The sequence below is a fragment of the Mytilus trossulus genome, chromosome 6, assembly GCF_036588685.1.
Source record: "Mytilus trossulus isolate FHL-02 chromosome 6, PNRI_Mtr1.1.1.hap1, whole genome shotgun sequence".
NCBI lineage: Eukaryota > Metazoa > Mollusca > Bivalvia > Mytilida > Mytilidae > Mytilus > Mytilus trossulus.
This window is the reverse complement of record NC_086378.1, coordinates 49,328,134-49,343,582: the sequence shown is the minus strand read 5'-3', so window position 1 is coordinate 49,343,582 and position 15,449 is coordinate 49,328,134. Positions and strand designations below refer to the sequence as shown.

General features: G+C 30.6%; 1 protein-coding gene across 3 annotated transcripts; it reads left to right on the top strand.

Annotated features, from left to right (window-relative positions):
- Nucleotides 1–417: 417 nt before the first annotated feature.
- LOC134721467 (glutathione synthetase-like) lies at nt 418–12,082 on the top strand. 3 transcript variants are annotated; one of them, XM_063584517.1, is made up of 13 exons: nt 418–443; nt 1,349–1,445; nt 2,507–2,693; nt 3,602–3,677; nt 4,009–4,163; nt 5,139–5,181; nt 5,820–5,893; nt 6,408–6,572; nt 7,093–7,162; nt 8,046–8,237; nt 9,064–9,145; nt 9,687–9,876; nt 10,553–12,082. In XM_063584517.1, the coding sequence occupies exons 1-13, from the start codon at nt 426–428 to the stop codon at nt 10,701–10,703; spliced, it is 1,500 nt and encodes a 499-aa protein (XP_063440587.1). In that variant the 5' UTR covers nt 418–425; the 3' UTR covers nt 10,704–12,082. The 3 variants fall into 3 exon arrangements, with proteins under 3 accessions (XP_063440587.1, XP_063440586.1, XP_063440588.1); XM_063584516.1 differs by having other exon boundaries at nt 430–510; XM_063584518.1 differs by lacking the exon at nt 418–443 and adding an exon at nt 571–706.
- Nucleotides 12,083–15,449: the final 3,367 nt, after the last annotated feature.

Below are 15,449 nucleotides of genomic sequence, written 5' to 3'. Positions count from 1 at the left end.
CTATCAATTCAGAAGATGCATTTACTATTTTCACAACTTTAAACCTGTTTTTTTTTGTATCAGTACAGCTGTGGACAGGCACTTGTTCCTCGTTTTAAACGATATCAAACATCAAATTATTCTCCCATCAGCTATGTTGAACAGCAAACCATACAACCGAAATCCAACAGAGAAAAGTTCAAAGTCAAGCAAAACAAAAGTGAAAGTAGAGGGTAGTGCTAAATTAAGAATTCAATGTCTGCCAAACAAACATCAACATATGGAAGTATACCAACATATTTCTAAATAGAACCACACAATATATTTACATCAATTTTATTTTTCTGAATACTTCGTTATGTTGAGTCCAGAATCTTTAATTATTATATTATTTATTTTACATCGACCGAATTCGTAATCTCTGTTTTTTTTCTACTTTCGTTTTGATGAGGGTATTGAAGCAAGTAACATCATTTGGATTTTTTCTTGTATATTATTCTCATGTTCTTATTTGTATTCATTCCATTGACTGTATGTATTCTAGTTTATTAAAGGTTCACTGAGTATGTGCTGTAACGTACACTATACTTACACTCAAACGAGCCGTGATAAATATGTAAACATTTTTTATTGTGTGTCATGTCCTGTTTTTTTACCCTGAAAACTACAACGGTTAGGATCGGTTAGCATATCCTGACAACATAGCTAAAGCTGAGTTAAATTGGTTGTAAGTTGTTAAACTTTTGGTTTTATATTGGATCTTAATGAAAATACACATTTTATTACCATGATTACACATATTTAAAAGAGGATATACATGCTGAGACTACTATAACACTGTGTTATAGTAGTCTCAGATACATGATAGATAAATATTGTCTTTTGTCTATTGATCATTTGTCTATGATAGCTACTATAATAGGGTAATCCTAACTTTGGAATCCGGGATCTCGTCCATATGATAGTTTTTGACATTTTTTACCTTGGCATGATTTACAAACAATGGTACAGTGGCGGATCAAGGGGTTGGACCCCCATCCCCCCTTTTTTTGGGGCCAAACAATGCATTTGAAAAGGGACATATAGTTGGAAACCCCCTTTGTCCTGGATTGGGACCTTCCTCCCTTTTTAAGATAGCTGGATCCTCCCCTGTCATTTGATATGCATCTTTAGAACTGTACATTATGATTTCTTGTACTAAAAGTAGCTGTGTAGCAGTAACCCTTAAGTTTCATATAGCTTTAAATGTTTATGAAAGTACTGATACCTGATTAATGTCTTGGGAACTAATGAAAAATGTTGAATACAAAAATGTGCATGGCTGCACCATTATTACATGTATTCCTTTAAATGTTGACTTTTGTTACAGATACATCTTAAAAGCTTTAGTGTGCATGTCAACAAAATGGATGTAATGAAGATCAAAGAAGTCGCTGAAAGAGCAAAAGAAATGGCATTATTGAGTGGTATTTATATTTAGTTTTATCAAACAAATTTAATCATGATTGACAATTATAATCAACCTGTCCTCTAACAGCTGTAATCACAAAAAACAGCTTTCATTTTATATCATGATTTCAATTGATATATGATGTCGAGGACAACATTTTCTACATACATGTACATGACATATAGAAATAGAATTTCAAGTTTGTATGAATTAAATAGAAATGAAATTTCAAAATATAGGTTTAAAGCTTGTAAACATGGTAAATGTCTGTGTAAAATTGTGTGTTTAGCTTGAATAATTTTTACTGACTTCTGATCATGCTGATAGCAAAACATTTCAAGATAAAATCACTGACAATGGAATAGCTTTCATGAAGTTGCTGAAAGAGCAATTCTTTTTCTTATTTAACATCATCATTTTTGCAGTATGGTTTATAATCAGGAAATGCAGGATATATATAATTTACCCTTTTTTCAATTGAATCATTTTGTATCATAGAGTCTCACGCAACATTCAATTACCTTGACTACATGTATATCACGGTAGCCAGTTTTTATAAGGTGAAGGATCCCATAGGATCAGAGATAACCACAAAAAAATTCAAGAAAACTGCCAATTCTTGTCAATCAAACACACCTTTCCATGGTCAAGTTAAAATAGAACATCAAAATGTGGGACTATATTTACAAATATTTAGGAATATTTTGTCAAGGCAGACTTGATAAAACTAAAGTACATGTATTACAGAATAATATACACTCAGGAGCTTGTAATTCAGTGGTTACATATATGTCCTTTGTTTATGTGTAACATATTTGTTTTTTGTTCATTTTTTATGTAAATAAGGTTTTTCTCGTTTGAATTGTTTTGCATTGTCATTTCAGTGCCTCTTTATAGCTGACTATGCGGTATGAACTTTGCTCACTGATGAAGGCCATTTGGTGACCTATAGCAGTTAATTTCTGTGTCATTTAGTCTCTTGTTAAGAGTTGACTCATTGGCAATCATACCATATCTTCTTATTTATATAAAGTGGAGAAAAATATACACTTAATTTGATAAACTGATTTTTGACAGGTTTACAAATGAGACCAGCTCAATCACCATCCTCATCAGATCTGATACATCATGGACCATTTACCTTATTCCCAAGTAAAATTCCTAGAAAACTTTTATCCCAAGCAAAAGAAGCACAGAAAGATTTTAACCAAATGATGCACAGGGTAGCACATGATCATGAGTTTCTTTATCAGAGTTTAAAAAAGTAAGTTATTCAAGTTATATAGTTTTTGTTAAGTGAGTTCTACTTAATTTTAGCTTTTCAGGGATGTGGATTGTAATTTGAATGTCCAAACCATGGAAAAAGTTGTTTTCTACTGTACCAAACAACTATAGTTTTTAATTTCTGTGTTTTGTCTCTTGTAGAGAGTTGTCTCATTGGCTATCATACCACATCTTCCTTTATATTAGTCCAAATAATTATGACGTCTTGAAAGGCTATTATAATTTTTTTCTTTGACGCCTTAATTATTTGGACTACCTTTATATTAACTAACATTTAATTTGGTCCAGTATAACAGCAGAAAATATTGATGAGTACTCAAATACAATTTCATTTCAGACCTGAGTCCTTAAGTTTTTGTTCTAGCAATTTACTGAACTTTCGCTTTATGTGTTCTTTGAATTGCCATATCAGATCATATTTGGCAAGGGGAGATAATACTATATTTTTGAAATTTGTATTATTATTGAATTTTAATTTGATTTATCCGTAGTCAAGCTATTAGAGCTTATCATGAGGAATAGTATGGATAGTGTGCATTATTTTAAAATAAAACAGCAGTATGGAAAACTTTTTCAATTTGCTAAACTTTTGATGGCTAATGTAGTGCAATAGATGCATAATTGGCTAACAACACTTTTGAACAATTGGTCGCAGGTGGTCTAGCTTCTAACATTGGATCATATCCATTTTAAACTGGTTTAGAAAACAATATAGTGTTATATTTGGATCCATTACATTGTATCTCCCCATGCCATAGATGATTTTTCCGTGGTTATAGTCAAACATCTATGGAAAGGGGAGATAATTCATATATTTATATTATCTAAACATTATTTCTTTAGACTTTATTGTAATTTATTGGTTAACATTCATCTTTCTCTTTTTAGTGTAATTAAAGTGGATGAGTTTACCAAACATTTATGGGATATTTATGAATCAGTTAGAAAGGAAGGGCCTGCACAGGTAGATACATGATATAGTGAAAAAATTATTCTTTCTTGCATTAAATCACAACTCATAATGTCCATAATGAAACAACCAATAAGACTCCCCCTTCAATTTTACATGTGAAAAATTATTTAAATAGGAGTTTAAGCAATATGGATTCGTAGGATTTTTTCTTTGAAAACACACATTTCTCTGCATGAAATTGATTTAATTTTGTTTTTGTCAATATTTGATATTTAAAATATTTGATATATGACTTTTAATACAAAAATTGTGTATCGAAGAGGTTTTTTAATTTTACTCTGATTCCTAATACAAATATTTCCTTGTTTTCTATTTGTTACAGACTAAATGCCTGGGATTATTTAGAAATGATTATATGATGGACACAGGAGGTACTACCAATACAAATATGGACAATCTGAAGTTAAAACAGATAGAGTTTAATACAATAGCATCCAGTTTTGGTGGATTGGTGTCGCAGCTAAGAGATGTACATAGGTGACTACATATGAAGTTATATTTAATGAATCCAAATTGAGAGAATTTATTCTGATTTATGAAAGTCAACATTAAAAGAAAAAAGAAAAGGAATAGAAACTTTTAACAAGAAATTATTGAAAAATAAAATGATATTTAATGAATTGCATTTGTATACCTCCACAGCAAGGGACAGCATTCAGGGTTACCCTTGTCTGTTGGATGGCATCACATTCAACTTTTAAAGTAATGTCCCTTTAGAAATGGATGACAAATGAAATTGCTGTTTTTGCATTTTAAAGTGACTTTGCCTCAACCAATTGTTATGAAACTTATACACAATGCCTTTTACCAGTTCAAATTTTGTTTGTGTCACTTTCACCTTCCTTGAGTTATGTCCCTTGATAAATTGAAAAATTGCTGAATCAGTTTATATTAACAAGTTTGACATCTGTGCCCCATGGACACACTCTTCTTTTATTTAAATCCACATCTTTCTGTTTAAGGTGGTACCTAACACTACAAGGAGATAACTCTGTAAAATCAGCTAAACGTTTTAATTGCGTTATGTTGTTGAGGAAATATTAAGCTTCTTAAAGATCAAAATTAGTGTTTGTCAAACTGCTATATAACCAGTGGAATTTTTCTGATAAAATGGTTGGTTCCAATTTTTTGAAATTTTCATATTTTTGCCCAACTTTGTCAAAATTGTATGAAAATTAAACGAGCCAAATTAATTTTAGTTAAAGTGTTTGGTACCACCTTAACTGATGAAAAGAACCAGTAGATAGGATGATTATAACAGGCCTGTCCCATATTCAGAGCAACAACTCTTATAAAACAGTAATGCTTTATTTACCTTAAGGACTTTCACACTTTCTAATTCTTTAATTATTTCTTATTTTAAAAGTCTTAATAATTTCATATATTTGATTAAAAGTTTTCATGACTGTTAAATGCATAATCCATTAAATGGTGAATTTGTTCTTTCTTCAGATATTCATTGTCAGAGGCTGATATTGAGTTCAAAGAAGATAATGTAAGTTTTATACATTAAATTATGTTTCTTATTTAAAGGTATGGAATACTTTGATTATCAAATTGAAATAGAATGAGTTGCTTGTGCATGATAACATAAATTGAAAATTATTAAGAAAATATCAAAATTTCATAGCCATAAAAAAAGTCTTATAAAATATCAAGCTATATCACCCTGCTCTGATGCTCCGTAATTCTCATATCAAGACTTCAAAACGAGACCAGGCATTATCAGCAACGTCACAATGTGAGACAAGAAGTTATCAGCGACGTCATGCAAGAGGAAACATTATCAAGCTTGCTTTTGTCAAGCATAAAACTGTCTTAGGGAGAAAGAAACGACCAGTAATAGAACGATAAAAAGATAATCAGGTTTTCTTCGTATAGATATCGTAAAATATCAGCCGCTCGACACAATGTGAAACTTTTTAGCTCAGTCGCTATGCTCACTCGCCAAAAAGATTCACAATGTGGCTTACTGCTGATATTTTATGATATTAATGTGTAGAAAACCCGATAATCTATTCTTATTTATTGCAGTGTGACTTTATGTACTTTGTCCTTTAAATCTAAAAAAATCCTTTCAGTCATTTCAAGATATAGCATTCAAGATTTTCAGTTTTGAAACTTTATTTTCAGATGCCTGATAATAATCCAGCCAATGGTTTAGCAGGAGGTTTGGTAATAGGTTGGAAATCATATGGTAAACAAAGGTAAAATGATTGTCTTTTAAAATATAACTGTATAATTTTTTTTTTTTTTTACCTGCTACATATTCACTTCAACTTTTGTTAAAAACAATTACCTCTTAGCAACACTGAAGTTACCTTATTGTAATCTTCATTTGATGAACGAGATTAGTTCTGTTAAATGTTATTATTCGCCATATGAATTTAATTGTTATGTAATTATTTGACAAATTCAAATTTATTAAATTAAACATTCTTTTATAAAGTTAGAGGTCTAAGTTGCTAAGAACAAAAATGGTCTTGTGATATCATTTTGGCCTTGATCAGTTAATATCAGTCAATTGGTGCTGTGACTATTGTAATTAAAAATCCTTATTGTAAAAAAAATATGGGAAATCTGACAGTCATGACAGTTAAATTTAGAAAATCCTAATTTTATTCAAATTGAAATAGTTAATAAGAATATAGGTACATGTTAGCTGAAGTGACTGCACCTTTGTTATAGTTATTTTTTACCTCTGACTTTCATATTTTTCAGTGCATATGTTTTGTTTATAGTGGATAAAGTAGAGAGAAACAGAATGGACCAACTTTGGTTAGAAAAGGAGGCATTCAATATAAATAGACATTGTAAAGTTATTTATAGAACATTTCAAGACATAGGAAGTAACAGTGTGTTGAATGCTTCAAAAGAACTATTTATGTAGGTAAATTCAAATGATAACGTGAGCTTAATAAAATGTAGGTAGATATATGCATAAAATAAAGAGGCAATATCAAAATTATAAGTTGAAGAAGGAAAGACAAAAACCCTGTACAAAATCAAATGAAGGAAACCAAATATCAATCAGAAAACCAGAGGTACCTTTAGATACATGTGTGGCTTATATAGATAGTTAAACTTTAAGTGATTGGGGTGCAACCTTTGAACCTGTCATCTCATTTAAATTGTGATCTTTAAAAATATTTGAAAATGTTTTATTTCAATTGAGAATGGAAATACAGAATGTGTTAGAGACACCAACATGACAAAAGGTCTTATAACAACCCAAGGTCACCAATTGGTCTTGAAAAAATCCTGCATCTACCCAAGATTATTTCTTGTTTTTAAAAATTATCGTTTCTCCCATTTGAAAATGCTCACCATTCATTAATGTCATATTTTATTATTTCATATAAATAACACTTGTAAAATCTTTTCAGTATAAATTTTTATCTTCCAGAGATGGAAAAGAGATAGCTGTTGTGTACTTCAGATCTGGATATTCTCCTGACCAATATAAATCTCAGCAGGTGAAGATATATTTACAAAAAAGAAGTAGTATATTTGCCAATAAGACAATTCTCCACTAGAGACACAATGACATAGAATTTAACAGCTTTAGGTCACTATACCATCTTTAACAAGCAGCAAAACCCATAATTGCATAATTGAATAAAAACAGTGTCTCTGAAATATCTTTTCATAATAAAGGAGACTGAAATATCTTTTTATAAGGGCACTGAAATATCTATTCATAATAAAGGAGTCTGAAATATCTTTTCATTATGACACTGAAATATCTTTTCATAAGGACACTGAAATATCTTTTCATAAGGACACTGAAATATCTTTTCATAAGGACACTGAAATATCTTTTCATAAGGACCACTGAAATATCTTCATAAGGACACTGAAATATCTTTACATAAAGACACTGAAATATCTTTTCATAAGGACAATGAAATATCTTTTCATAATGACACTGAAATATCTTTACATAAGCCTGTCAATATGGTCAACAAAAGCTAATTTTTGTATATACTTTGGTCCCTCTATCTGCGAATGAGTTTATTTTTTGCTCACTTAGTCAGTTTATCCACCCTTACTTTTCCCGATCAAGTGGCTGAAATTGAACTTCATACAATTTTTCTCCATGTTTGATTCAGTGCAAGAAGCTTCCATTTGATTTTAATGATTTAATGGGTTCCATTATGAAATTTCAAACATTGATCTTCTAAAGATAACTAATTTTAATTTGCCTTGTTAGATAGTTATAAAATTTTGCGCACAGTTTAGTTTTATAAGTTCCAAGCTCAGTTTTGATTTTCACATGTCATTCATTTTATAATCATATGTATTTTGAATTTTGAAAATTTGTATAGAACACTTTGTAATGATTCCTTTTTTTTGAAGGATTGGGATACAAGATTGAAAATAGAAAGGTCAAAGGCCATAAAGTGCCCAACTGTACATTACCAGTTAGCAGGAACAAAGAAGATCCAACAGGAGCTAGCAAGACCAGGAGCTGTGGAAAGGTTTCTATCTGATCCTGTAGCAGTAAACAGAGTCAGACAGACATTTATAGGACAGTATAGCTTAGATAAGGTAGGCAGAGCTGTTGCTTTGTTAATTTTTGTTTGAATGTTTGCACTTCAGTGAATATTTTAACCCTATGCCAGCCTTGGAATAATATTAGATTGGATGTATACCTAAATGAGACAGCAACCCAACAGCAAAAATAACAAAAGATGTCAGGAGAACAACATACAGTCTTCCACAATAAAGCACAGGTCTATGAATGTTGTGAATATTTATCAGAAACAACCAAAATATCTAATATTCTAATCCAATTTGCCTAAGAACAAAAAATAAAAATCAAGATATAACATATTACAACTTCTGCAGAGATTTTTTACTTTGACCAGATCTATGGCTTGTTTATGTAATGCATATGTTTTGCAATAGACTTACATCAATACCTTAATTTATAATTTGCCTGGACAAAAGGTAACAATTTGTGTGAGCACATGGTTGCACCTACATGACTCTTAAATAATAAGGAGATGTGGTATTATTGCCAATAAGACAACTTTCCACCCTAGTTCAATTGAAATGGATATTACATTTATAGGTCATGGTACAGCCTTCAACAATAAGAAAAACAAGTACCCTATTGTCAGCTTTAAAATTTCCCAACATGAAAAATGTGAAACAATTCAAACTAGAAAAATGACAGACTTATTTATAACAGTACTATTTACAGGTACAAAAATCAAATATGTCAGACATTAACCAATGACAAACACTGAATTACAACCTCTTGATGCACATACATAAAGAATGAAGGGTGATAAACATGTTAACTTGGTAGAGAAGCAGGAAATACAAATCAAAAAGTCTTTGGTGGTAATCATTTTTTTTTTATTTTCAGGGAACTGAGGGTGATGAAGTAATAGAAAGAGCTATAAAAGAACCCACAAAGTTTGTAGTAAAGCCACAGAGAGAAGGTGGTGGTATGTATACGCATATTGCTATGTTTTCTTTATTCTTCATTGGCTAGATGTTTAAGGGAGGGTTGAAATCTTGCAAAACATGTTTTATAGGCATCATTGTGTGCCTGTCCCAAGTAAGCCTCTGACCTTTGTTAGTCTTGTATGTTTTTTAAAAATTTTAGTTCATTTATATGTTTTGGAGTTTAGTGACAACCAATTTGACTGAACTGGTACACAATTTTATTTGAGGACCACCTTTCAGGTGCTGGATTTTCTTGCTGCTTTGAAAGTTCAAAAATAGAAAAAATAAAAAGGTATAGCTAAAGGGTGTTAAAGCAATAATTATTTTAATCAAAAGTACATAATTTCATCATTCTTTTCTAGAGATTTTGAATATCAAAAAAGTAAATTGCATTTTTCATTTTTGTTTAATTTTGTTCTTTTCTGTACCTACTATTACAAAGATAACAACAACAATAGAAGTAAAAATCAAACAGTATTTTTGAATGCCTTATGTGTATAACTTTTGCAATAATATACTATTATATGATTTTTCCTACAGGTAATAATTTATATGATGAACAAATTCCTGACTTTTTAAAAGAAAATAGAGACTCTGATGAAAGATCTGCATATATTATAATGGAAAGAATTTTCCCATTTGTTCAGAAGAATTATTTAGTTAAGAAGGGAGAGGAGTTATTATTGAGGAATGTGGTCAATGAAATAGGAATATATGGAATTTTATTAGGGTAATTATCACTTCGATCTATTTTTAGATTTAAAAACTATTGCATTTAACTTCTTATCATATAGATATACACACAAGCAAGGGGAAATAATAAGAATACTTTCTTTCAAACAATTTCAGCAATACACACTTAGACAGCTGTTACAAGTGTTATGAGGATTGGAAAACAAATTGAAAAAGGAAGCCAAAAAAGCTATTTTAAAGGAATACATGTGCAATAATAGTATAAGAGTAACCTAAGAGTTTAACAAATTATACACATTTAAAATTGTTACCTGAAAAATTCCCTAGTATCATTATCCAAGTTAAATTAGGCCATTCAAAATGATGACTACCAGGCTTTTGATTCACCAAACTTGCTGTTCACAAGCAATGGTATTGTTGTTCATAGGGGATTATTAAAGTTATACTAAACAGTCTACATTATAACTTCAGTAATAAAATTGGGAATGGAAATTGGGAATGGGTCAAAGAGACAACAACCCGACCAATGAAAAAAACAACAGCAGAAGGTCACCAACAGGTCTTAAATTGTTTGATTATAAAATAAATTTTATATACTTAAACTAATAGTTCACCTAATATCCATTAACTGCATAAAAATTAAGACCAAGACAATTGATATTCAATCCAGTCAGCACATATGTTTTGTACAATGTATTATTTTGTTATTTCAGATCAGAGTCAGATATTTTAGAGAATAAAGAAATAGGACATTTAGTGAGAACTAAAAGTGAGGATTCTAACGAGGGAGGGGTTGTTGTAGGTTTTTCTGTAATAGATACACCATATCTTATATCTGATATCAATGAAGCATGGACATTATAATTACTCGTAATGATCACTTGACCGTCAAATTTATTATGGTATACTGTGGTGCATCCTATTTTTTAATTACATTGAATATTTTTTTACAATAAAAAATGGCTTAAAAGGCTCTCATTATTAAAAAAAAAAAAATGTCTTTACCAAGATGGCAATTTATAATTCATCACAAATAATAGACAAATGACCTGCAAGTAACTCAGTTTACATTTGGGCGATTCTCTTCCATATTTTTCATAAAATAAGTATGAAAACTTACATTGCTAGTAATAGGCTTTATTTTTGAAATTTAGCTCTTTTTTTTTCCTTTTTTTTTCGTACTATGGGTACTGTAATAGGACATTTAGAGGCCAAGTGTATCATATACTCTTATAGCAGAATTTTACTTTCATTTGGTATATAAAAAGACTTAATTTATAATGTTTATTAAGCAGATTCCTATATATTATAGTACAAATAGATGAGGGAAAATTGTAAGCATAATACTATTAATCATTATCAAAACTATCTCAAGTTTTTATTGCATTTAATATGACATGGCATGCATGATGGGCATGCAGACTTACCCCTTTCTTAAGTATCCACTTTTATATAAATATATGATGTCTCCAATTTCTATTTTATTATATCCTATACATAGAAATCAATGATTCTATATAATGGAATTTGATATAACAATTTGTGTTATTAAACCATTTTAAATGGGCGTATTGCATTTCCGCTAATTTTTCTTATTCCCAATATTACGTTTCCGCAAATTTAAAGTATACGTTTCCGCAATATGTATTTATTACTTTTCTAGAAATTTAGATGAATTATCTATTTTATTTTTTTAATAAAGAAAATGTTCTGATCTTATATCTACAATATACTAGATATAACTAGTTGACTCTGGTAACGATTAGTTAAACTTTGGCTTACTTAACAACTGACATGATTGAAAATTGCTTTGTTGAATTAATAGCCGATGCTCCATCTGACGATAAATGCATGAAGTTTGCTTAATATATTTTGGGCATCACCTCCTGACAGGGAGGAAAAGAGAATATTGTGTCAAGCCTTTTCATGTTCACCAGTAAACAGTACAATATTTTTTCATACCAGAAATAGAAGAAATGTCACTGGTTTATTTGTTTTATATTTGATTATATTTTTACTGTGGATCATTTTCATTTTCTGATATAAACACTAAAAAAATGTAATATTTCGGTTAACAAATTTGCAATGTATTTCAACAAAACTGAATTGGGTATAGAATATTTGTTCCAACAGGAATAGAAATTGTGGCATTATTTATAACAAAGTTTCCAGGGTATCTTCTGTTAGACAAAACAGAAAATATATGTTGATACATGTAGTACCAAGCAAAATGCTTATTTTTTTAAAAATAAAAAATTATTGTAATGTTTAATTTACTGAATGTTATTATAAAGTTTATACAATCATACATTTTTATCAGAATATTGCTTATTCTGTAATAAAATCTAGTGCAATTATTCTTTCTTTTTTGTCTCTAATAAAAATGATAAATAAATGGAAATTGGGATTGTGTCAAAGAGCAGATAACAGCTGAAGGCCACCAATGGGTCTTTAATACAGCGAGAAAACCATGCACCTGGAGGTGTGCTTAAGCTGGCCCCTAACCAATAATATTTACAAATTCAGTGATAATGGACTTCATAGGAAATATATAAAATAAACCAAAATTAACCAGATGCTCCGCAGGGAGTAGCTTTATACGACCGCAGAGGTTGAACCCTGAACGGTTGGGGCAAGTATGGACATAACATTCAAGCTGGATTCAGCTCTAAATTTGGATTTTGATTAAATAGTTGACACAGCATAGGTTTCTGACACAGAATGAATGTATTTTAATGAAATTTAAATTTTTGTTTTCTCTTAGAGCAATTCACTATGCTGTTGAATATTATTCCTCTCAAAAAAATGTTTGCAGAAATTTTCTTTTTATTTATGAAATTTCAAATGAGAAAATTGAACCCATTTTTTTTAATCACATCCTTCTTTCCCTTATTCCAAAACTACTGTGGATTCATTTATTTTCGTGGGTATCAATTTTCGTGGATTGCTGAAATTTTGCATATTCGAGGATATTTGATTTCGTGGTTTTGTAGATCTCTGTATATAAAGCCTGTTGAAAATAGGATATTCGTTGAACATTTGAAAACGTGGTTTGCCTGTACCCACGAAACCCACGAAAAATGGTATCCAACGAATAATAATGAATCCACAGTAATCTCAATTAAAATTTCTAATGGAGTTTGCAACAACTTCTACTCATTTAAATACATCATAAAATATTAAGTTGTAAAAAAACTGCTTGTTATCACTGAATGGTAAAGATTATTTTAATTTATCAGTTGGTAGTAAAAAGTGAATATACATTGTATATTGTATATATAACAAAGATTTAAGTTGATTCTGGACAAAGAAAGATAACTCCAAATAAAAAAAATTCTTACAATTAGATATTTCTTGCTTACTATTCTGGACAAAGAAAGATAACTCTAATTAAAAACAAAATTGCTATTTCACAATATTTTGCAATAAGATATTTCTTGCCATTGCGCAATACTGTGCAATTGAAAAGACTTGCTATTGCACAAAACTTAAGATAATAATTTTAGATCCTGATTTGGACCAACTTGAAAACTGGGCCCATAATCAAAAATCTAAGAACATGTTTGGATTCAGCATATCAAAGAACCCCAATATTTCAATTTTTGTTAAAATCAAACTATGTTTAATTTTGGACCCTTTGGACTTTAATGTAGATCAATTTGAAAACAAGACCAACTAGAGGCTCTAAAAAGCCTGTGTCGCTCACCTTGGTCTATGTGAATATTAAACAAAGGAAGCAGATGGATTCATGAAAAAATTGTGTTTTGGTGATGGTGATATGTTTGAACATCTTACTTTTCTAAAATTCTTGCTGCTTACAATTATCACTTAGTATCTATAATGAACTTGGCCCAGTAGTTTCTGTGGAAAATGTTACCGGTAGTAAAAATTTCCAAATTTTATGAAAATTGTTTAAAATTGACTATAAAGGACAATAACTCCTTAGGGGGTCAATTGACCATTTTGGTCATGTTGACTTATTTGTAAATCTTACTTAGCTGAACATTATTGCTGTTTACAGTTTATCTATATCTATAATAATATTTAAGATAATAACCAAAAACAGCAAAATTTCCTTAAAATTACCAATTCAGGGACAGCAAACCAACAACAGGGTTCTCTGATTCATCTGAAAATTTCAGGGCAGATAGATCTTGACCTGATAAACAATTTTTTCCCCCTGTCAGATTTGCTCTAAATGCTTTGGTTTTTGAGTTATAAGCCAAAATCTGCGTTTTACCCTATGTTCTATTTTAAGCCATGGCGGCCATCTTGGTTGGTTTGGCGGGTCACGCCACACTTTTTTTAAACTAGATACCTCAAAGATGATTGTGGCCAAGTTTGGATTAATTTGGCTCAGCAGTTTCAGAGGAGAAGAATTTTGTAAAAGATATATAAAATTTATGAAAAATGGTTAAAAATTGACTTTAAAGGGCAATAACTCCTAAAAGGGTCAACTGACCATTTTGGTCATGTCGACTTATTGGTAAATCTTACTTTGCTGAACATTATTGCTGTGTACAGTTTATCTCTATCTATAATAATATTCAAGATAATAACCAAAAACAGCAAAATTTCCCTAAAATTACCAATTCAAGGGCAGCAACCCAACAACGGGTTGTCCGATTCATCTGAAAATTTCAGGGCAGATAGATCTTGACCTGATTAACAATTTAACCCATGTCAGATTTGCTCTTAATGCTTTGGTTTTTGAGTTATAAGCCAAAAACTGCATTTTACCCCTATGTTTTATTTTTAGGCATGGCGGCCATCTTGGTTGGTTTGGCGGGTCACGCCACTTTTTTATAAACTAGATACCCCAATGATGATTGTGGCCAAGTTTGATTTAATTTGGCCCAGTTGTTTCAGAGAAGAAGATTTTTGTAAAAGTTAACGACGACGGACGACGACGACGGACGACGGACGCCAAGTGATGAGAAAAGCTCACTTGGCCCTTCGGGCCAGGTGAGCTAAAAAGTGTAACCTATACAATATTCAAAATATCTAATAATAATCAGCAAGTTTCAAACTATAATTATTTATGATGCTAAATTTATTTTTAACTGTGATTAAAAATTTGATATAGCATAGTTTCTGGCGTACTAAATTATAATCCTGGTACCTTTGATAACTATTTACACCACTGGGTCGATGCCACTTCTGGTGGACGTTTCGTCCCCGAAGGTATCACCAGCGCAGTAGTCAACACTTCGGTGTTGACATGAATATCAATAATGTGGTCATTTTTATAAATTTCCTGTTTACAAAAGTTTGAATTTGTCGAAAAAATAAGGATTTTCATATCCCAGGCATATATAACCTTAGCCGTATTTGGCACAATTTTTGGAATTTTGGATCCTCATTGCTCTTCAACTTTGTACTTGGTACCTTCGATAACTATCCTGACCCAGAATAATTGTGGTCTAAGAACTTATATATTTAAATATTGGATATTTACTAACATGACCATTTGTTCAAAGAACAACAAAAATTCAATATTTGAAGAAATCCAAGTTTAATTTAGATACTTTGGACCTCAATTTGAACCAATTTTATAACAGGGCTCAAAATCCAAAATTTAAATACACATTTAATTTCAACATCTCAAAA